Raw genomic sequence first — 21,916 nt, forward strand, 5'->3', positions numbered from 1 at the left:
CAGACACACCTGTGCCACACAGGTACGCACAAACATACAAGGTGTACACACACATTACTGCCAGACAAAGCACAGTAAGTCCCCAGATACAGAGATATGGACAGTGACACTGACCACCGTGTTGGAAACACTGTTTATTGGATAGCGAAGGCAAAATGAACACTCACAACTTGTGGTGATTCATGTTCCACATGTTCAAATTTTGCATCCTAAGAATGGCAGATGTTCCTTAGATGGAAACCTGGAAATGGTGGTTTATAGATCCTAGGCCACAGCATAGAAAGCACCTTTGCACTGTTTATACATTTACTCATCTGCATACGTACTTCAGCACATTTTCATCATTTATTTCCTGAAATTTTAAATCTGCAATTTGTGCTGAGACCTTTCTGTAGTGTGTAGGTTTATTCTCTAGCAGCCCTCAGCATGAATAACAGCTCTCTCCTGCCCGTAGCTACAGTTAAGAATGTCTTTAAAATGCACTTTAATCAGGCATCCAGCATTAATCAGACAGAATCAACACTCAAATCAGACAACCAACATCAGTTACCTTCACGTGCCCTGGTTTACTGCACACACTGTCAGATTCACAGATTCGGCCCTAACTACCTCCAAAACCAAGGTCAAGCATCTCCATGCAGACCACAGTCACACCTAACCCCACCAAGGGGCCGGTGGTGGAGTTCAGGAGATGTCATTGTGGAGGTGGTGTTGGGGTGGAGTCAGCGGAGTTGTTGGCAGGGTTGAGGGCGTGGATGTGGATGGGCCAGTGGGGCTGTGGGCAGGGTCAAGGCTGTGGTTAATGGAGCCAGGGCGGTTGTCGGTGGGATTGAGGCGTTTGTGGTTGTAGTGAGGGGTTTGTGGGAAGGTTTGATGGAGTCTTGGTTGGGAGTTTGAGCGGGGTTGTGGTTGTGGTGAGGGGTTTGTGGGAAGGGTTGATGGAGTCTTGGTTGAGAGTTTGAGTGGGCTTGTGGTTGTGGTGAGGGGTTTGTGGGAAGGGTTGATGGGGTCTTAGTCTGGGGTTTCAGTGGCGTTGTAGGTGGATTGAGGGATTTGTGAGAAGGGTTGACGGCATCTTGGTCGGGGGTTTGAGCGGGATTTGGGTTAGACTGAAGTGTTTGTGGGAAGGGCTGACGGGTTCTTGGCGGGGTCGTGGGTGGAGTTAACAGCAGCGTTGAACCCATCGCGGGCCAGGTAGCGGGCATCATCTGCCCACTATCTCCCCCAGGGCGGCACGCAGGTCTGGGTACTGGTACTCGTACCCTGACTCCAGAGTCCTCTTGGGCGCCACCCGCTGGCCCTCCATGAGCACGACGGCCCGCTCAGCGCCCATCAGCGCCCGCATGACGAAACCGGGCACAGGGAACAGGGTGGGGCGGCCCAGCGCCCGGCCCAGGGCCTCGGTGAACTCCCGGTTTGTGTTGAGGGTGGGGGCCACCCCGTTCAGGACCTCCGGACCGTCAGCCGCAGGGGGGGCAGGAGGGGGGACCTCCAGGGAGCGGGCGATTATCCCTGCCAGGTCCGAAACGTGGATCCAGGGGAACGGCTGCTGACCCGACCCCAAAGTGCCCCCCAGTCCCAGCCAGAACGGGGTCAGCATCTGCTTCATGGCTCCCCCGTCCCGCCCCAACACCGCCCCTGGTGCAGGATGTTTGGGAAAAACAAAAATACCCATCAGTGAAAATGGAAACACGTGCTGTGATCTGACCTGGGTCAAATATTTTTAGCCCCCCTAGCATTTGAGTCATTCACCCTGATCTAAAGTATTTGCTGTTCTCCTTATACACCAGATCTCTTGGTTCAGTCATTAATTCACATGGTTTTTCCTATCATTGTTATGCAGATGACACACAACTCTTCTTTTCTTTCCCCCCCTCGGCCACACTGGTCAATGATAAGATCTCTTCCTGCCTGGCTGACATCTCCACCTGGATGGCCAGCCACCATCTGAAGCTCAACCTCAACAAAACTGAGCTGCTCTTCTTCCCGCACAAGACCTCCTTGCTTCGTGAACTCTCAATCACAGTTGATGGCACCACAGTGACTGCCTCTCACTCTGCCAAGAGCTTGGGGGTGGTCCTGGATGACCAACTGGACCTCAAGGAGCACATCAAGGCAACATCAAGGTCCTGCAGATTCCTCCTATACAACATCAGGAGGATTCGACCATACCTGACGACGCACTCCACCCAGCTGCTCGTCCAGGCTACGGTGACCTCTCGCCTTGATTACTGCAACTCTCTCCTTGCAAACCTGCCAGCTTGTGCCATACAGCCACTACAGATGATTCAGAATGCCGCTGCCCGGCTCATCTACAACCTCCCCAAATTCTCCCACGTCACTCCTCTGCTGCGATCGCTTCACTGGCTACCGGTCGCTGCCAGGATCCGATTCAAAGCCCTGACCCTTGCCTACACTGCCGCCAACAGGACAGCCCCCATCTACTTGCAGGACATGACTCAATTCTATGTGCCTGCTCGACCACTCCGCTCTGCAGCAGCAGGGCGTCTTGTAACCCCTCCCACCCGCCCAAAGGGATCACAGAGCTTCTCCACCCTAGCTCCCCAGTGGTGGAACGAACTCCCCGTCCCTCTCCGAACCTCCCCCTCACTATCCATCTTCCGCCGTGGCCTGAAGACTCATCTCTTCAGACTATACCTAGAATAACCACCACCATGCTGTGTATATATATATATATATATATATATATTAAAAAAAAAAAAAAAAAAAAAAAAAAAAACCCCTTTTTCCTTGTCACTTGTTACATGTTGCCCCATCCCTGCACTTCTTGGTAAATTGTATTTGTCCTAATACTCTAGCTTAATCTTCTGCCTAGTTTGGCTTTGCAGATGTTAGACCAGGATAGTGTTCATTGTTCTCAGCTAGAAATAGCTGTACAAAATAAGTAATTGTACCTTACTGAACCCGTGTTCAGCAGTTGTCTACGATCATGAAAATGCACTTCTTGTACGTCGCTTTGGATAAAAGCGTCTGCCAAATGAATGTAATAATAATGAATAATGTATTTGAGATATACATATCCCCACTATTTCCCTCAAGTCTGTCCCAGGACACACACACACTCCTGCTCTCACCTGGCCTGATCACCACCTGCCTGGTCGTCGTGGCGACGTCGTCAGAGAGACGTCCCGCTTCCTCCCACTCCTTCACCAGCTGGGACAAGAGGTCAAAGGGCGTCCACTCGCTGTCCTCCGTGTACAGGGCCGTCTGGCTTGGCTTGTAGCACGCTGAGTTGAGGCATGGAAACCTCTGAATTACGTCTCCACTTTTACATTTCATTCATGATTACTGAGCCTGTATCTGACCAGCAAAACCCCCCCAGTGACATGAAGATCTGACGTGACAGGAAACGATCACTCTAACTCGGGCTGAGTGATATAGCGCAATGACAATTTTCTCATGCAATACAACAGACATTTGTCTTTTTCTCGTTAACTATACCTGATGCGGTAGTAAACACGCAAACTTCGGAGGCCGTGGGATGCTTACTACCACATCTGGTGTAACTGAAGAGAGAACTAAACGAAAGGGAACACAGCACATAGTGCCGGTGATTCCCATTTCATTCGATAATTATCGTTGCGCTAAATCGCACAGCACTAGCTCAAATGCTATATAGTACAGCTGTGAGGTGTTTTAGGAGGTGCCAGTGAGGCTCACCCACACCAGTGACCAGGACCCACGACCAGGGGGGCGTGGGGGCGGAGCTTATCGCCCGGGCCAGAGTTCTGGTCGTATCAATGCGACTGGAGAACAGGTCCTTCTTATAACTCTCATTCCACCTTGAAGAGTGTGAGGGGTAGAGGGAGTGGACAGACGGAGGGCGGGAGAGAGAAAGGGAAGGAGGAATAGAGGAACAGATGCGAGAGAGAAAGAAGAGGAGGGGAGGAATCGAGACAGAGAAGTTGAAAACATTTTTCAAAAAAATGCAGCCCCACACTGCGGTTCATTGTGTACTACATGCATGACCACAGCGAGAGAGAAAAGGCTGTGTTCTGTACTGTGGTGTACACAGGTGAGCACAGCACACAGGTGAACACTCTGGACAGGTAAGTATGCAACACTTAAGTATGTGGGCGAGTGCAGTACCAGTAAAATTAGTTAAACCTGGAACGCACTTTGGTGTAATCACCATGACTTGACCTTTGACCTTATACGTATAGCGAGCCCACGGCCCCATGGGAATGTTCTGAAGCAGTGTGTGCCCTCCTTCCTTTCCTTGTGTCACCGATCTAAAAGACAACTGACCGGAGCCGTCTGTGATCCATAGGTCAGGTGAAGGACGCAAGTCTCACCAGCGCAGGGGGTTCATGAGATTCTCTCCGGCCAGATTAACAGCGCCCTCACATGGTGGGAGGCCGTCGGCGTCCAAATCATCCTGCAGTCAAACACAGGAGGGAGGGCAGGAGTGAGGGAGAGATTGAACGAGAGGGATGGAGTGAGAGAGAGATTAAGTGGGAGGGATGGAGTGAGAGAGAGATTAAGTGGGTGGGATGGAGTGAGAGAGATTAAATGGGAGGGATGGAGTGAGAGAGAGATTAAATGAGAGGGATGGAGTGAGAGAGAGATTAAGTGGGAGAGATAGAGCGAGATATTTAGTGCGTGAGAGTGAGATATGGGCTAAGTGAGACTGAGAGAGAGATGAAGTGAGTGAGATAGAGACATGGAGTGAGAGGGAGTGTGAGAGATTAAATGAGAGAGATTGAGTGAGAGACTTAGTGGGTGAGAGTGAGATATGGACTAAGTGAGATAAAACAGAGATGGAGTTAGAAGAGAAGTGAGTCCGTCTGCTTCTCTGGGGGTCATCATACCCATGTGATCCTGTCAGGGCCAGGCTGGCGGGAAACTATGGTGACCTCGTGACCTTTCTTGCGCAGCAACCGGGTTAGCTCTCGACCCACAAACCCAGAACCTCCACCTGCATCAAAACAGTCATCATCATCATCATCACTGCAAACCCAGAACCTCCACCTGCATCAAAACAGTCATCATCGTCATCATTGTCATCATTACTGCAAACCCAGAACCTCCACCTGCATCAAAACAGTCATCATCATCATCATCATCACTGCAAACCCAGAACCTCCACCTGCATCAAAACAGTCATCATCGTCATCATCACCACTGCAAACCCAGAACCTCCACCTGCATCAAAACAGTCATCATCATCATCATCACTGCAAACCCAGAACCTCCACCTGCATCAAAACAGTCATCATCATCATCATCGTCATCATTACTGCAAACCCAGAACCTCCACCTGCATCAAAACAGTCATCATCATTATCATCATCATCACTGCAAACCCAGAACCTCCACCTGCATCAAAACAGTCATCATCATCATCATCATCACTGCAAACCCAGAACCTCCACCTGCATCAAAACAGTCATCATCGTCATCATCACCACTGCAAACCCAGAACCTCCACCTGCACCAAAACAGTCATCATTCCTTCATCATCATCATCATCATCATAACTTATTGACAGGAAGCCCTGAGAAACAGCTGTTTATGAAACGTGGTTTAACAGTATTATCAGTGGTGTGCAGTCAGGGTAGTTACATTGCCTTCACTGCCTCACCTGACTTCACTCATTTCAATGCACAGAAAGCATTCATACTGATGTCTCTGTGCCCAAAAAGCAGTTCCCCTATGCAGAACATAATTGTAAAATAGGCTAAATGTTACTGGGCAATGATACAAAATAACATAGATTTTTTGCTGACTTTTGATGAGGTCTGAGGTGTGTAGCATACCTACCCTATTAATGATACACGTCGGAGCTGTACAGGTTAATGAATGTACTCGTTTCGTTACACAGATATGGATACATGATCATCTCAGTCAGATACCGACCCATCCAGGTGATACACAAACTAGTGGGTCTGCACACATTTATCCTGTATTAATGACTGCTCGTGAACAAATACAGCGCTGTTTAGCCTCTATAGCTTTATGAATGATGTTACCAATAACATGCAACGCGTTGACCCTGTAATGTCTATGCTATATAGTAATGCTAGTCAGTGGAAATGCGCTTGACAACAGTGCGCATGCGTCCAAAGCCGTGCCGTTAAGAACACCTCAATCGAAGGTTATTGTCAGTGTGACAGTGGTGCGACCTTCGCGAAAACGTGCACCAATCGCACATTAATGCAATCACAAGGTTGCAGTAAACTGTACTTCCAAAACGGTGATGGTGAACGACAGCACGCTGATTTGTTATTGGCTAACTAGCTAAGGCACAATTACCTAATGCAGCACCCAAGCAAAAAAAGTTTCATGCAAAATATATCACTGAGATTCCCAAGGTGAAGCAACGTTTTAAGCGACATAGCTACCTATAATAACTCTCATTCTGCCCGTTTCAGCTTTCCTGCCAGCTCGGGCGGGTATTATGAGTGAACCAGACGAAGCTTCGTTCAGTTGTCAGCTCACGTTGAATATCATTCAACTTCCGTACTGAAACAGCCACCGAACTGTGAGTCACATGGTACTCGAGGAACTACAGAAATTGAGGGAGTCTACCGCCATAGCTGTAAGGGCAATACTAATAACTGAATTAAATAATTCTGGTAAACAAGTATGTGAAGAAATATAGAATGTAGGATTTTCCAAACAAATATAATAGTTCCCTCTCCACCAGGTTTGTATTGTAGTATTCCTATGACGTCTTAAAATATTTATTTATTTATTAGGGATGCTAATGGCAGACCTTTTAAAATAAAATATTGTCTTTCCGCTGGTTACTGCGTGAGTCCAAGGTCAGTAGAGTGAGAGCACCCGCAAGGGGGGACGTGTATCGGACCACTTCAAACACCAACGTATTTAATTCATATTTATTTGAAATAAATGAAAGCCGTTAACGGACGAAAGGTAAGTCCGTGAAAGTACACATAATAAACTGTATAAATGTCAAAAATGAACTTATTACATATACATTTTCTTATATCAATAAGTCCTCGTTTACAATATTAACGTAGAACGAACTCGGAATTCCTAAATTGCGACGATGAAAATAAATTTCACGATGATCGCTCACGATTTACAACAGAGCTGTCCTAACGGCTATTTTGCTTCCGGTGACTAAGGTCAAGTCAGACAATCGGTACCGGTCTTGCAGTCTCTGGTACCTGTACGGGTTGCTGAAAATGCCGATAAGCACCGCCTTTTCTCATATTAACCTTAAATATACAAATAAATGTGTCTGAGAAAATTTCCTATCCTAACAAACGGCGCAGGAAGTTGTTCTGCTCTCGATGGCTGAAATTGCGGATACTGACATTCGCTTTTTGACAGGCTATATTAGTCTAGTCTAGTCTAGTCGAAATGAATGATGTTTTAAAACACAATGGCTGTCTAATACATTAGACCCAATAGGCGATAAAATTGCAGAAATATATTGTTATACATTTTCTTTTCAGATGAGAAAGGCTAAAACGTGCAAGAAAAGGTGCTTGTGGAGTGAGGAAGCCATGCGTAGCGCTATTGAGGCATGCATGGAAGGGATGATGGTGAGGGAGGCAGTCAGGCTCTACCAGGTAGAAAACTTTGTGAATGCGCTTTCACGTTTACTGCATATTTTAATTGTATTTTGGTGTGTAAAATATTTCAAGAAGTTTTTAAGATCTTCCACCAGCGTCACCGTGTGGAGCTCACTATGAGGACACCGAATATCACTGATAGAGGTAGAGCCATGTGTGTCAGGAAAAAAAAAAAAACATACCACCATATGCAATTAATAAAAAGCAGAAAGCGCAATGAAACTATGCATCCATTCATTGCTTTTTTTCCCCTTCAGTAACAGAGACACAGCCCTTGCCGTCCTCCTCTGGTGAACCAGCGCTTGCCAGGCCCATGACACCACCCACAGGTGATTATGCTTTGGATTAACAGTATGCAGCATATTACAAATATGTCAGTAATATGTTTCCTGCGAATTTGGCATGTGATGGCACGGGCGAAATAATTCACGTTTCCTCTTCTTTTTCTGTATAGACAGCACATCGTTAAATTGGGGGGAAAGCCTCAGCCGATGCTGTGGCTGCGGCAAGGCTGAGCCCCCTGACGAAGATGACATGGTGGTGTCATGGGTTGCCTGTAAATCCTGCGAGCGCTGGTTCCACTCAAAATGTGTTTTTTTATGAAAAAATTCATATGTACAGTTATTTATACATTTTTAGCATTTGTATATTTTTACATGTAAATACATTTAAATTTTTTATTTTAAATACATTTTTATCTTATTTCACTTAGAAAATGTAATTAACCTAAATTACAGATATCAGGCAGTAAAGTAGACATTATATTGCCAAGAGTCAAGAAGGCCATGATGTAATTCCTGTACAGCAGGCCATGCTTGGTTCTTTACCATAATGTGTTTTGTATCATTGTACTTTGTATCATTATCTTGATGTTGTAGCTTGTAATTTCCCCTAGTTTGACTTAGCATAGGTTTGGTCAGCGTAATGTTTACTGTGTGAACTGGACTTAATGTGCTCATGCCTATGAATAACTTACAAAATGAGTATTGTACCTTATCAGACCTGTGTTTTGTAGTTGTTCCAGTGACCTTCGGTATGCACTTATTGTATGTCGCTTTGGATAAAAGCGTCTGCCAAAATAAATGTAATGTAATGTGTTTGCTATCATAAATTTAATTTATAAGAAAATGGTACAGGGCTGACACATGAATGCTAATCTGCTCGAATGTGCAATTTGAGGCTTTGATGGAACCTGAGAAAAAAATCAACAGAGAGATATGTGTGAGTCAAACGAACAGCTTCTTTAGGTGAGCAGGTCCAAACGAACTGGTTCTCTTAGATAGAACAGTAACATGCTGTACATAAATAGGCAAGAGTTTGAATCGGTTAAAAGACTTTGAATAGCCATTGCTCGTAGGAAGCACAGATAGAGCATGTGATGCAGAATGCCATTTGGGACACAGTTTATGAAGCTAATTCTCTTTCAGATGAGCACACCAGCGTAGATTAAAACAACATTGTGTCAGCATTTTCAGAAGCTATTTCTCATTTTATGATCAATTTTAGTATGGCGTTGTTTTTTCAAATACTATTAATAAATACATTTATTTTGAGATTTGCAGACACCTTATATACTATATATAATCCTTAGTATAGATGTAATATGAATTACTGTCATTATCAATAAACAGTATTTTTCTACAGCAGACAATACAATATAAGTGCACAATAACGAGGATATATTTTGTATCAATAATAACTGAACACGTTAAAGTTCAAATGTCTGAACGTCCGCAGTACTATCTCGGTAGACAACTTTATGCATTTAACGTTATAACGCATTTATTGAGAACTGTGCTTCCGGCAGTGGCAGAGCTGTTTACCCTGCGCGAGCGTAGGTATCCGGAAACGCAAAGCAAACACGTGGTTTGATTAGAAGATAATAAGAGACGCTCTGGCCATTATCCGGTCTTTTCACCCAACCTCGTGGGTGAGAGGGTAGTGTAGGTGCGATACAGTTCTAGATAATTGAAGTTGAGCAAAATAGCTTACGGCATGGCACATTTAATAGTTATTTCTTCCCTCTTTACTACACACTTCTTAACTGCTTTAATCTGTAATTCGTAATATTTGTTGTTGTTGGAATCAGGCCTTTGTAAAAGACGTAATTATTTGCTATCAAGTTTATTATAGGCCACTAGTGAACTGGCAAGCGACATGTATCAAAACGGTAGTTCTCAAATGTATTATTTTACGTCTGCGGGCTGTGTTCACTTGTTCTTATTATGATAGATTTATCAGCTCGAGTTGCTAACGGTAGTTAGCAGGCTAACTGCTAAATGGCTAGCGTTTGTCTGGCCCGACATCACAAAGGAAACGAGCGTGGTAAGTACATTTTGGATTAACTCGCTAAAGAATGATTTATGCATTTTGTTTGGTGTGTGGTTCAAGGTAAAGAACAGGAGTAGGCTATAGAACGTGTAACGGTAGTCCACGCTTGTTCTCGCGGTACTTTTATTTTTTTATTTTTAAAGCTAGGATAGCAGGTGCATAATCGTTTCCAGATGTGGTAGCCTTTCGATATGCTGTAAATTATAAGCTTCTGTAGGAGCCAAAACTGCGGATTGGTTTCAGGCGGAACAAGCCGCTAACACTGCGCAAAACAAAGTTTTTTGCCGGCTATAAACACCGGATGCTCTTGCAAAAGGCACATGCACGTGATTGCACCTACCATGTGGTTAGACAAGGCACTGAGTATATTAGCGGTTTACCTTAGTAAAGACCACGAACATCTCCTGTTTATCGTTAATTTGACGTTTTTGGCGTCCTGCTTATTTAGTGACCGCGTGCGCACAAGGCCCGGAATGATGAGCTGCATGTGAGTCCGTGTTTCAGATGATTTTCGTGATTATTATTCACTGCACTGACCGGGTCTGGCCACCAGGAGGCGCCACCGCTGCCTGCCATTAGCGGTTAAGCCAATGTAAATGTGTAAACGTTTGAACATTAAAACACTTGTTTGCAAAATATTAATGCTGCTGATTTTTTTTTCGTCCTCTGCAGACTGACCTCCAGCTAATCTGTTCATCCGGTAAGTTCCTCTCATGGTCCCCATGCCAATGGTGCAAATGATGTAGTTGCTGATCAGACGGACACAGTGACTACTGTGTTAAGTATTTAGGCAGCAGGGATCAGCACCTCGCGGTCCTCGAGATCCAAGAACTGCTAGTTTTCCACCCTCCCTTTGCCTGGAAGGGCCTGAGTTGATGATCCCTGAGGGGTTTAATATAATGTTGGGGGTGACTCTGCGAGTGCAGTGCTGCTTTGTGAAATGGTTGTGCGTAAGCTAGCCCAGTGTGTGACTTTTGCAGTGATGAGTTGCATGTCAGTCCGTGTTTCACCTGAGAATCCTGTGATTATGCACATGCACTGAGCAAGTCCCGTGGGCAATGTGCGCAGCTCGCGAAAAACCGGAAAGCCGCATCGTACTTAATGTCCCCTCCTTTCTCAGGTGCTGGGGTCACCCTGGTGAGGAGAGTCTGCCACAGACTGGGGGAAAAACCAAGACAAAGTCACTGCTGGTGGAACAAATGTTAAGAAAACAAGCTGGTGGATCTCATTGGGGGTGATTTTTGTTCATTGACTAGTTGTTATTGGTATATAAATAAACTTCATTAAAAAAAATAATTGCTGTGATTCTGTGGAATTATTGCAGTATTCACAATACTGCCCTCCCCCTTCCCCTGGGATTTTAGGTCAGTTTTTTGTAAAGGGGAATGTAGAATTGCAATGTAGTATTGAACACCCCCCAACCCCTTTCTCCTAACCTGAACACATTATTTAGGCACGTGCACTGAAGTTTGTTTTATTTAGCTGCTGAAGATTGTGTCACTATGAAATGTTATACTGTGATCTAATCCAGTGTTTCTCAGTTATGACATGGCTATTTCTGGCATAATGTGGCTTCAAGAAGGTAAAGCATCCTTCAATAGATGTAAAAAGTCTAAGAAATTAGTGTCTTGGCGGCTCATTATAATGCAGCACTTATGGTTGGAGCAAAAGGTAGCGCATATACAGAGGGTCTCCTGGACCAGGGTTGGGAAACTCTGACCTAATCTATGAGTGGATCAGTGTTGGTATGTGCTGCCAGCTAGTTTATTTAGCCAGGGTAATCGGTGGGGACAAAAACCAGCAAACGCACCGGCCCTCCACAACCAGAATTTCCCACCCCTGCAATAATGGTGGCTGAGAATGCTTCTACTGCCCTGGTGGCCGTTATTCAGTACGAGCCCGCGTTTATCCAGATCTACTTTACCTAAAGGCTTATGCCGTGCATCGGACGGAGTGTAGCACAGTGGGTAAGGAACTGGACTTGTAACCGAAAGGGTACACTGCCGTTGTACCCTTGAGCAAGGTACTTAACTGAAATTGCTTCAGTATATATCCAGCTGTATAAATTGATACAATGTAAAATGCTGTGTAAAAGTTGTGTAAGTTGCTCTGGATAAGAGCGTCTGCTAAATGCCTGTAATGTAATATTAAGCAGAGGCTGGATTACTCGCCAGTGTGACAACCGACCGAGACCTCAGTACATTAACCTACAAAACCAGTGCGTATACATTTGCAGTGGATAAGTTTGTGACTACAGTGTATAGTGGGGTAAATAACTTTGTGGCCCTAAACTAATCAGAACGTTTTTATCCAAGAGGATGTGAGGTGCTGTGGAAAAGGACTGTGAACGCCCTGTACCCAGTCATAATTCAATAACTCCCTTACTGTACCTTCATACCTGGTCATTATTGGCTGTTTGATTATCCTCCTGCTTTCCACTTCCCCAAAAGTGATGGTCTGACAAAATGAAACCAAAACATCTGGTGTACTAGGTTATGTATAAGTCCACTGCTCAGTGAAGGCTCTGCGGTTGGATGAGAAGATTGCATGGCCATGTACCTTCACGTTCATGTTATACGATTTTGCGGAGTTGTTCATACCGCTCGCAGTACCAAAAAAATACGACTTCGTAGTCGGCAGGATTCGAACCTGCGCGGGGAGACCCCAATGGATTTCTAGTCCATCGCCTTAACCACTCGGCCACGACTACATAGAAACAAAATTCAGCATTTATGTTATATGGTACGTAGAAGAAAATGTAACTACGATCCGCTCGAAGAATTCTGGAATGCAAAACTCGAAGTCAGTTTTCCATCGCTGTCAATTACCAGTAGCGATTGTGACACCAGCTCAGTTAAGAACATATTTGAAATCATAAATCTTACGGGGTTAATACGGAATACGTTTGACAATACAGTAATGCACTCTCAATCGTAAATCTACTTCTGGCGCCCCTCGAAATTTGTCGGAAATATTGCGTTCAGTTTAAGTAATGGGTTAAAAGGGAGTCATACCAGAAGTGGGGTTCGAACCCACGCGGACATACGTCCATTGGATCTTAAGTCCAACGCCTTAACCACTCGGCCATCCTGGTGCGAACGTCCACCCCCTCACTACGTGCTGTTTTACTCTGATATAATACCTGCATAAACGACAATCAGATAATTCACCCGAATCGCTTCGATAGCGAGCTACTTCCGTGATATCACAGGAAAACGACGCTGCCCTTCTCCCTCTTCCACGGAGCGTTTTAGCGATGGGTGTGGGAAGGTGAAACGAATTGTTAGTCCAAAAATAAGAAATTTGCTACATGGAATATATGGGGTAAACGTAACCGCACATTATTACAGGTGAGCGGCAGATACGCGGAATTTCGAAGCTTTCTGTAGATATGAGAAGCACAGGACAGTGACTGTTGCACCCCTGGTGTTTCTTCCGTCCTCTCACAGGCATTCACAGGCACGTACGTACGTACACGCAGGCGCATGCTCACGCGCACACAGAGTACGCACAATCACAGATGCTGCCACACAGGTCTCACACAGTAAGCATATTTATTATAAAAATACATACAAAACAACTTTTTTGACATACAAAAGATTCAGGCATATAAACGGTATCAGAGTCAAAACCAAATGACAAATTGAGCAAGAAATATTTACAATTCAATAAATACTAGGTTGTTAAATAGATGCGGAGTGGAGGAAAGATTGTCTCTCTATGCTTGTACACGTTTACTTAATTGCGCATTTATGAATCCATTCAAATACCTAAAAATGCGAGGCCCCGACCCCGGCTCGTGCTCCCATGGAAACGACCGCGTTGTCGAAACCACGAAGAGACTGAATTCTGATGCCAAGCACGTGGTTGTGTCTTTTTCTCATACCCGAAATATGGCAAAGAGGAAAAACGCCCAGGACACACAACAGGGGACAAACGAAAAGGTTACCCTATTGCACCATGTGTCGGTCTGTCAGAGGAAAGGGGGATCTGAAAGATTGTCTGTTTTTATTCACCGTCTGGTGTACATATCATCACAAGCCTGTCAGTTTCTTCTTTTTTTTTAAATTTTAAACCAGGATTGGGAGTCACCTCTGCAAAAGTGGTGTTTGTTATCTGTACAGGATCACAAAGTTCCCCTCTTGAAATGTAAAGCCTCAAGAGGGTCTATTCACCTGCACAGGTATGATCGACATACCTGCGAAGACGCACACCTGCAGCCATTTCATCCACGCAGACTGGCATTCCCCGTTCACGGTGAACGACAGGCCGCTGCTTTTTGGCACTGCACACATTTTTAAAAAAAATATTTCAAATGAGTTAATCAAGATCAAGCTAATTTTTGAAATTAAATAAACCTCTCGGATGCAAGACAGTGGTCTGCCCCTCTTGCCGCCTTGTGAATGTAATTATGTTAATCATGTGGTTCATTACAGCTGTCTGTCTGGCAGAAACTAAATCCAGCAACAGATCAGACAGTAGACATATGGCAGAGTCATTAGGGAGTGGACACGCCCCATCGCCTGCCAATCCCCCCCCCCCCCAACCCAACCCCACACATCTCACATGGCAAGCCCCACTCCACCCAACATGGCAAGCTCCGCCCACCCCTCCCATCTGTCCGTCATAGCAAGCCCTGCCCTACCCCACCCATCGCTCACGGCAAGCCCCGCCCACCCCACCCATTGCTCACGGCAAGCCCCGCCCACCCCACCCATCTCTCATAACAAGCCCCGTCCACCTCATGGAAATCACTGGTTCTTCTGAACACACGGAGGCTTGGGTAATACTACACTAAGCTTTGGCACACAAAAGAGCCTATAAATACAGTAAGATGCCCACACACATACCTACACATATCCACACACACCCATTTATCCAAAGGGTGACAATACAGAAAGGTGGCAAGAAAAATAAATTACTCGCTATGCACAGGAATCACTTTCCAATCAATGTCATTATTGCACCCCCCCTCCCACCCCGCCCTCGCCCTCACCCGACATTTCTGAAGAAATTTTGGCATGGGTACCCTCTATGTAGCACGAAACGCAAACCCAGTGACATTACGTGAAGACATGGAACAGAAAATGTAAAAAAAAAAAAAAAACTGTGCTTGGTGGGGCTAAAGTCAGACATTAAGGCTCGAAACACATTTTCACTTTTAAAGTGCTTCACGTGAGCGAGACTGTAAAGTCCCTACGGCGAAACACAGCCCTCAGTTTAAAAAAAAAGGGGGGCCCCAGCCCCCACGTCCACGTCCCAGACGGAGACAGGAACACGATTGTCTCAACTTTGGGAGTTTGGGGAAGAAGGGATGAAACGATGCTTTACGCCCCCCCCCCCCGGGTGCAGAGGAAGGAGTGAGGAAGCCTCCATGGAAAGCAGAGGAGACAGATATTAAGACTCATATAGCGGCCTAGCGGCTAGCCATAGGCAGCCAATCAGAGATTCATACAGCGGTTAGCCATAGGCAGCCAATCAGAGACTCATATAGCGGCTAGCCACAGGCAGCCAATCAGAGACTAATATAGTGGCTAGCCGTAGACACAGCCACTCAGGGACCCCGAATACCGGCCTAGCGCCTAGCTATACACAGCCACTCAGGGACTCGAATACCAAACTAGCGGCTAGCCATAGGCAGCCAATCAGAGACTAATATAGTGGCTAGCCATAGACACAGCCACTCAGGGACCCAGAATTCCGGCCTAGCGCCTAGCTATACACAGCCACTCAGGGACTTGAATACTGAAATAGCGGCTAGCCGCAGACACAGCCACCCAGAAACTTATATAGCGGCCTAGCAGCTAGCCATACACAGCCACTCAGAGGTTCAAACAAAATACAGTGACCCCCACCCACCCTCCTTAAAAAAAAAAAAAAACCTCTTGGAAATAAAAAGGAGATTAAAAAAATGGGTCCGTCTGTCTGTCACAATGAGCCTGGCACTGGTTTCATTTGATCCTTGTGATGATGCTGATGTGTAGTTGATGTGTGATTGGCTGGAGTGACCCATTTTGAAGGAAGTAGCTGTTGTCAGTGGTCTCCTCGTCTTTCCAGAAGGCTACAGCGGCTGACGCTCTTTTGGTTTTTTTTTTCTTTCTTTGTTCCGTTCTTCTTGCCGCACCCCCACTTCCCCCTTACCCCACCCCCCATTTTCATTGTCGCCAGAGTTCCACACCAAGACCGGCCTGCTGAACAAAACAGACAATTTATTAATTTAAACAGTCCAGGAACAGAAAAACTAACCGATTCTCAGAAACATGTGAACTCATACTCACAGAATTGAAGGGGTTTCAGTCGAAGGGGTGTTCTGGACAACAGGCCTTCACCTTGCACCAAGAATCAATACAACTGTAGAAAAACAACTCGTTGTCATCATCATCACGTTCGTCATTATCATCATCATCACCACCACCACCACCACCACCATCATCATCATCATGCACGTCATTATCATCACCATCATCATCATCAGACAGACATTGACCAGGATAACTGATTAAGTGCAGTTGCTCATTTACAATATAAACATTCATGTTTCCTTCACGTTTAAAAACATATTTTAATGTTTTCATTGTGTTCAATACATTTGTTCCTCTGCCACACATTTGATATTTTGTTAAATTAAAAACTAAAGGGTTAGCAATGCATTTTTGCATAGTGCAAGAGTGGACTTAGCACACCAGCAGTATTTCTTTGATAGTGCGTCACTCTTAGGAACCTGCAGTACTTGTTTGCTAGCGTGTCACTCTTAGGGACCAGGAGTATTTGTTTGCTAGCGTGTCACTCTTAGTGACCAGGAGTATTTGTTTGCTAGTGCATCACTCTTAGGAACCAGCAGTATTTCTTTGATAGTGCGTCACTCTTAGGGACCTGCAGTACTTGTTTGCTAGCGTGTCACTCTTAGGGACCAGGAGTATTTGTTTGCTAGCGTGTCACTCTTAGGGACCAGGAGTATTTGTTTGCTAGTGCATCACTCTTAGGAACCTGCAGTATTTGTTTGCTTGTGCGTCACTCTTAGGAACCTGCAGTATTTGTTTGATAGTGTGTCACTCTTAGGGACCTGCAGTATTTGTTTGATAGTGTGTCACTCTTAGGGACCTGCAGTATTTGTTTGATAGAGTGTCACTCTCAGGGACCTGCAGTATTTTGTCTGATAACATGTCACTCTTAGGGACCTGCCGTATTTGCTTGCTAGTGTGTCAGTCTTAGGGACCGGCAGTACTCCTTACCTCTTGTGATAGACGCAGAGGCAGGCCAGGCGTGCGATGGTCTCCCCCTGCAGGAGGTCTTCCAGGCAAATACTGCACTCCCCACTGTCCTTACTCAGAGTGTCCACTGCAGGAGGGGAAGAGCGCACATGCTCAGGGCAACAGGGCAGCCGAGATCCGATTGGCCAGTGTAACAGGGCAGTTGGGATGCGATTGGTCATTTTAATTAAGGGAGTTGGGATGTGATTGGTCAGCACAGTACAGCATTTGGGATGTGATTGGTCAGCGTAATAGGGCAGTGTAATATGGCAGTTGGGATGTGATTGGTCAGCGTAATAGGGCAGTGTAATAGGGTAGTTGGGATGTGATTGGTAAAAATAATTGGGCAGTTAAAATGCAATTTGTCGGTTTTATAGGGTGGTTTGGATGAGACTTGTCAGTATAATATGGCAGACGTGATGCACTTGGGCAGTTTCAAGCCGACAGGTTACTTGACCTGTCTAACACATGCAAGGATTTCTGAAGAATTCATCAGGAATCTCTGAACCAATCACGAATGTGAAGCACACACGGGGAACCAATGACGTGTAAGGGAGAGCAGGGAGTACTACTCCAGCATATGCACAGGGACATCGTTATCGATGTCATCATCGTCACCACTGCCGTGCGCACTCACTGTTGTACGGGAGAGGGGGGGACGTGAGGCAGCTCAGCAAGTGCTCCTCGATTCGGCCTCCCGGGAAGGGCTTGGAGCAGAACGGACAGCGCACGGCTGAGAGAGGTGAGAGAGAGAGAGGGAGAGGGGGAGAGAGAATGGGAGAGAGAGAGAGAGAGAGAGAGAGAGGGATTGTTGCAACAACAACTACAACAAAAACAACAACAATCATCATCATCATCATCATCATCATAAAAATTCAGTTGAAGCAGGAAGGCTGAAATATTATCCGTGGACAGCCTCAAGTTCTGCTGGATTTAGTTTGCACCTTCAGACCAGCTTCAGTATAAACCCACAGAACAAGATAAGCTACATGTGTAATTAGCTCTTTAAACCGCAGTAAAATTTAAATCTTTTAAATCTCCAGGGCCAGGATTGCTGGTCCCCCCACCCACCCAAATGAGGTGAAGCAGGCAGGGTAATTAGCCCAGGAATGGCATTGCGCAGGAGGATAATCTGCTTTGGAGGGGCTCAAATGCAGGATTAAGGCTTCGGAAACGCTGCCACATTAATCAGGGGCTAGATTAGAGACGCCCCCCCCCCCCCCACACACCACACACACACACACACACACACACACACACACACACACACGCCAGGCCCTGTGGCAGCGGCATATTTCAGCCCCAGGGCCAATCAACCTGACCCACTTCCCACAGAAACGACCCCCGCCGCCCGCCCGCCCCTACAGTAAACCCCCTCATACAGAAGCCCCTCCTCACACAATAAGCCCCCTCACTGTAAAACCCTCCCAAACACAGAGACCTCAAACTGCTCACACAAACTTCTGGGAGTCTCGTGACAAGTGAAAACACAAGTGCACGCACACACACATGCACACACGCACGTGCGCGCGCACACACACACACACACAGACGCTCATGCACGCAGACGCACAGACACAAACGCGCGCACCGCCCGAGAGCGTGTGTGTGGGTGTCGTACAGCACTCCTTTAGGAACGCCTGCGGTTTTCCCGATTGCACACGCGGACACGTCCTCGCGCCGCTAGCACACGCGGACACGTCCTCGCGCCGCTAGCACACGTCCTCGCGCCGCTAACGCACGTCCTCGCGGTGCTAACGCACGTCCTCGCGGCGCTAACGCACGTCCTCGCGGTGTTAACGTACGTCCTCGCGGTGCTAACGCACGTCCTCTCAGCGCTAACGCACGTCCTCGCGGTGCTAACGCACGTCCTCGCGGTGCTAACGCACGTCCTCGCGGTGCTAACGCACGTCCTCGCGCCGCTAACGCACGTCCTCGCGGTGCTAACGCACGTCCTCTCAGCGCTAACGCACGTCCTCGCGGTGCTAACGCACGTCCTCTCAGCGCTAACGCACGTCCTCTCAGCGCTAACGCACGTCCTCGCGGTGCTAACGCACGCCCTCGCGCCGCTAACGCACGTCCTCGCGGTGCTAGCGCACGCCCTCGCGCCGCTAACGCACGTCCTTGGGAATATGTTTAATTATGTAGGGGGTGTATGGAATTGCAATGAAATATGTTTATATTATGTTTAATTATGTAGGGGGTGTATGGAATTGCAATGAAATATGTTTATATTATGTTTAATTATGTAGGGGGTGTATGGAATTGCAATGAAATATGTTTATATTATGTTTAATTATGTAGGGGGTGTATGGAATTGCAATTAAAAATGTTTATTTTATGTTTAATTATGTTTACCCTGCAGCTGATGAAAAGTTAACTTCAGACATCTTTACCACACCCACAATAGGCTGCAGTGTAGAACCAGCACTAGAAGCATGTTTAAAATGAATGTGACATCATATGCTATGGATCAGACATCACAGAGTTATCAGCATGTGCTGCCTCAACTGCTGTGTCTTATAAACACGTTATGGGGTCAAAGAACTTTGACCATAAGAATATGCAGTAGACACACATCACATGGTAAAAAGTATGTGGACACCTGACATCCAATATCTCATCCAAAATTATGGACATTAATATGGAGTTGATCCACCCTTTGCTGCTATACCAACCTCCACTCTTCTGGGAAGGCTTTGTGCTAGATGTTGGAGCATTTCTGCAGGGATTCAGCCAGAAGAGCATTAGTGAGGTCGGGCACTGATTGGGCGATTAGGCCTGGCTCGCAGTTGGCTTTACCAATTGATCTCAAAGGTGTTGGATGGGGTTGAGGTCTGGGCTCAGTGAAGGCCAGTCAATTTCTTCCACACCGTTCTTGAGAAAATTTCTACATGGACCTCGCTGTATGCCCAGGGGCTCTGGATAAGAGTGTCTGCTAAATGCCTGTAATGTCATGCTGAAACTGTTAGAGAAGCACAGAATTGTCTAGGATGTATTTGCATGCTGTAGCATTAAGATTTGTCTTCACTAGAACGAAGGGGCCTAGCCCAAACCATAATAAGACCAGGTCATAACCTAGTATATGGCTGGACCGGCCGACCAATGGTGTAACTTCATCACTCAGTCACAGACATTCGCGTTTATAGGGCTGGCCCCGCTGTTGTGGTCCAGCCAAAAAACAGCCCCCAGACCAAGGGATGTCCAGAAACTTTTAGTCGTATAGTGTGACCTTATATACATTTATATATTTATATATATAAACAATTGAAATGACAATAGCGTTATCAAGACCAAATACACATCTTGTCACTAATCAATTTGATTTGAAGGTCCAAAATATAAAATGTTTGAGCTACTGAAACAGAAACGATCAATTCCTTAAAGATGTAAAGTGTGTTTATTTTTTCCTCAATTTTGCTCGGGACAACCTGGGCTCATTGACCGCTATTTGCAACCACTGATTCAGCCACTTCGCTCTGAGTAAAAAACGAATTGGTCTTCCGAGGGTGCCAGGCAGAGGGTAAACAAACATGAAACACTGGCACAAAAAAGAAGAAATCAAGAGTAACTTCAGTTGCCTCAGTTCTGGTGATTACTTCACCACTTCGGCCCAACGAACAGTCACTGTTTCTTATAATCAGGCGTTTTCAGAAACCAGTCATTTCAACAGGAGCAACCTGACAACCACATCGCCTACTAGCTACCGGTTCCATAAAAGTAATGACTGTTTCCTAGCTTCTCGCATAGACAGGGAAACAATGGGAGCTAGAGTTTCATTTCTGGGAAACAAACTGCACAGACCCTGTAAAACCGCGTCCTCCACGCGCACAACGTGTGTTAGCAAGCTGCAAAACATTCCCAAACATGTCGGCACTCGTAGACCGCGAGGGTGAGGTTTTCTGGTAGACCGTGCATCAAGATGACACATTTAGGCACTATAGAGATACAATGATTGTTGCGTTACATAACGACAGAAAATTTTAAATGTCAGAAAAAGGTACTCACTGCTGTGGCGGCTGTTGACCCTGTACACACCGATCCATGCCTCCGAGACTGGCCGCGGGTTGCTTCCCCGAGCGCGTGCGGCGGTTCGCGAAGATCCACTGCGACCGGAAGTATGTCGGCTGGAGGGGAGACGCTCCGAGAAAGTGCGATGGGGGATGCGGCCCGTCTCCTCCACCGACAGACCGTCGTTGTTGACGTCTCCTGTTGAACCAGAGTTAGCACCATCCGCGGGCCCACCAGCATCACCAGTCTCGTCCGGTGTAGTTTGATCGGGATTGCTTGGGCTGTTTATGTCACCATGGCTTCCATCGGCGCCCGTCGGACGCCCCTGGTCCGAGTCGCTGCCCTCCTCTGAACGACTGCGACTGACTTCCGAGTCCTGGTCGAAGCTGCCCGAGAAATCCACCACTAAACTAGTAGGCCTCTTGTTGCGAAGTCTTCGGCAGGAGTCCCTCTTGATGCCATCCTTCGCAAACGCCGTGGCGACTGTTTCTTCTTGGAAACGACTGGATCTAGTACCCATTTCTGCCGTGGGTGTTAGCTATCTAGCTAGACTAGTTAGCGACAGTAAAAAAATGTATTCTATCGGAATATTGCAAGATATTCTCCAATAAACAATATCTTCCAAAAAAACGTTAGGTGATGACTTATGCTAGTAAGCGATATTGTTTCTTGATGTGTTTTTTTTTTCTTTCGGTTCCTTGACTAGCCACTCGACATTTCCGTGCTTTTGTGTCCGTTTTCCCGACACGCAGCGCA

At 46.2% G+C, this 21,916-nt stretch overlaps 2 protein-coding genes, 2 long non-coding RNA genes and 3 other non-coding genes across 9 annotated transcripts; 3 read left to right on the forward strand and 4 right to left on the reverse strand.

Annotated features, from left to right (window-relative positions):
* Positions 1-114: 114 nt before the first annotated feature.
* Positions 115-6,889, reverse strand: sdr39u1 (short chain dehydrogenase/reductase family 39U, member 1). 2 transcript variants are annotated; one of them, XM_064345946.1, is made up of 7 exons: positions 6,740-6,889; positions 6,366-6,503; positions 4,833-4,939; positions 4,317-4,399; positions 3,682-3,803; positions 3,096-3,248; positions 115-1,638 (listed from the first exon to the last, which is right to left on the reverse strand). In XM_064345946.1, the coding sequence occupies exons 2-7, from the start codon at positions 6,379-6,381 to the stop codon at positions 1,205-1,207; spliced, it is 915 nt and encodes a 304-aa protein (XP_064202016.1). In that variant the 5' UTR covers positions 6,382-6,503; positions 6,740-6,889; the 3' UTR covers positions 115-1,204. The 2 variants fall into 2 exon arrangements, with proteins under 2 accessions (XP_064202016.1, XP_064202015.1); XM_064345945.1 differs by lacking the exon at positions 6,740-6,889 and having other exon boundaries at positions 6,366-6,530.
* Positions 6,760-8,665, forward strand: LOC135260596 (uncharacterized). The gene is made up of 4 exons (XR_010331675.1): positions 6,760-6,900; positions 7,449-7,712; positions 7,826-7,897; positions 8,023-8,665. It is a non-coding gene; the product is annotated as an uncharacterized LOC135260596 (long non-coding RNA).
* A 798-nt stretch (positions 8,666-9,463) lies between these two features.
* LOC135260595 (uncharacterized) lies at positions 9,464-11,069 on the forward strand. The gene is made up of 3 exons (XR_010331674.1): positions 9,464-9,893; positions 10,572-10,599; positions 11,020-11,069. It is a non-coding gene; the product is annotated as an uncharacterized LOC135260595 (long non-coding RNA).
* Positions 10,871-10,948, forward strand: LOC135262300 (small nucleolar RNA SNORD126). The gene has a single exon (XR_010332180.1). It is a non-coding gene; the product is annotated as a small nucleolar RNA SNORD126 (small nucleolar RNA).
* A 1,458-nt stretch (positions 11,070-12,527) lies between the features above and the next one.
* trnas-aga (transfer RNA serine (anticodon AGA)) lies at positions 12,528-12,609 on the reverse strand. Its single transcript has one exon. It is a non-coding gene; the product is annotated as a tRNA-Ser (tRNA).
* A 301-nt stretch (positions 12,610-12,910) lies between these two features.
* trnal-uaa (transfer RNA leucine (anticodon UAA)) lies at positions 12,911-12,993 on the reverse strand. The gene has a single exon. It is a non-coding gene; the product is annotated as a tRNA-Leu (tRNA).
* Positions 12,994-13,436: 443 nt separating this feature from the next.
* Positions 13,437-21,914, reverse strand: zgc:66427 (uncharacterized protein LOC406256 homolog). Of its 2 annotated transcripts, none has more exons than XM_064345950.1 (5): positions 21,158-21,914; positions 17,787-17,882; positions 17,132-17,237; positions 16,178-16,250; positions 13,437-16,087 (listed from the first exon to the last, which is right to left on the reverse strand). In XM_064345950.1, the coding sequence occupies exons 1-4, from the start codon at positions 21,678-21,680 to the stop codon at positions 16,193-16,195; spliced, it is 783 nt and encodes a 260-aa protein (XP_064202020.1). In that variant the 5' UTR covers positions 21,681-21,914; the 3' UTR covers positions 13,437-16,087; positions 16,178-16,192. The 2 variants fall into 2 exon arrangements, with proteins under 2 accessions (XP_064202020.1, XP_064202019.1); XM_064345949.1 differs by having other exon boundaries at positions 13,437-16,090.
* Between the last annotated feature and the right edge of the window lie 2 nt (positions 21,915-21,916).

This window comes from Anguilla rostrata, chromosome 8, assembly GCF_018555375.3.
Source record: "Anguilla rostrata isolate EN2019 chromosome 8, ASM1855537v3, whole genome shotgun sequence".
NCBI classification, from domain to species: domain Eukaryota; kingdom Metazoa; phylum Chordata; class Actinopteri; order Anguilliformes; family Anguillidae; genus Anguilla; species Anguilla rostrata.

Coding starts and splice junctions, on each gene's coding strand:
- sdr39u1 (XM_064345946.1), bottom strand. Junction 3,249..3,681: donor GGTCCTGGTCACTGGTGTGG/GTGAGCCTCACT, acceptor GCCTCAACTCAG/CGTGCTACAAGCCAAGCCAG. Junction 1,639..3,095: donor GCAGGTGGTGATCAGGCCAG/GTGAGAGCAGGA, acceptor ATCCTGCACCAG/GGGCGGTGTTGGGGCGGGAC.
- zgc:66427 (XM_064345950.1), bottom strand. CDS start 21,680: ATGGGTACTAGATCCAGTCGTTTCCAAGAAGAAACAGTCGCCACGGCG. Junction 17,883..21,157: donor GGTCAACAGCCGCCACAGCA/GTGAGTACCTTT, acceptor CACCTCTCTCAG/CCGTGCGCTGTCCGTTCTGC. Junction 16,251..17,131: donor CTCTGCGTCTATCACAAGAG/GTAAGGAGTACT, acceptor GTTTTTCTACAG/TTGTATTGATTCTTGGTGCA.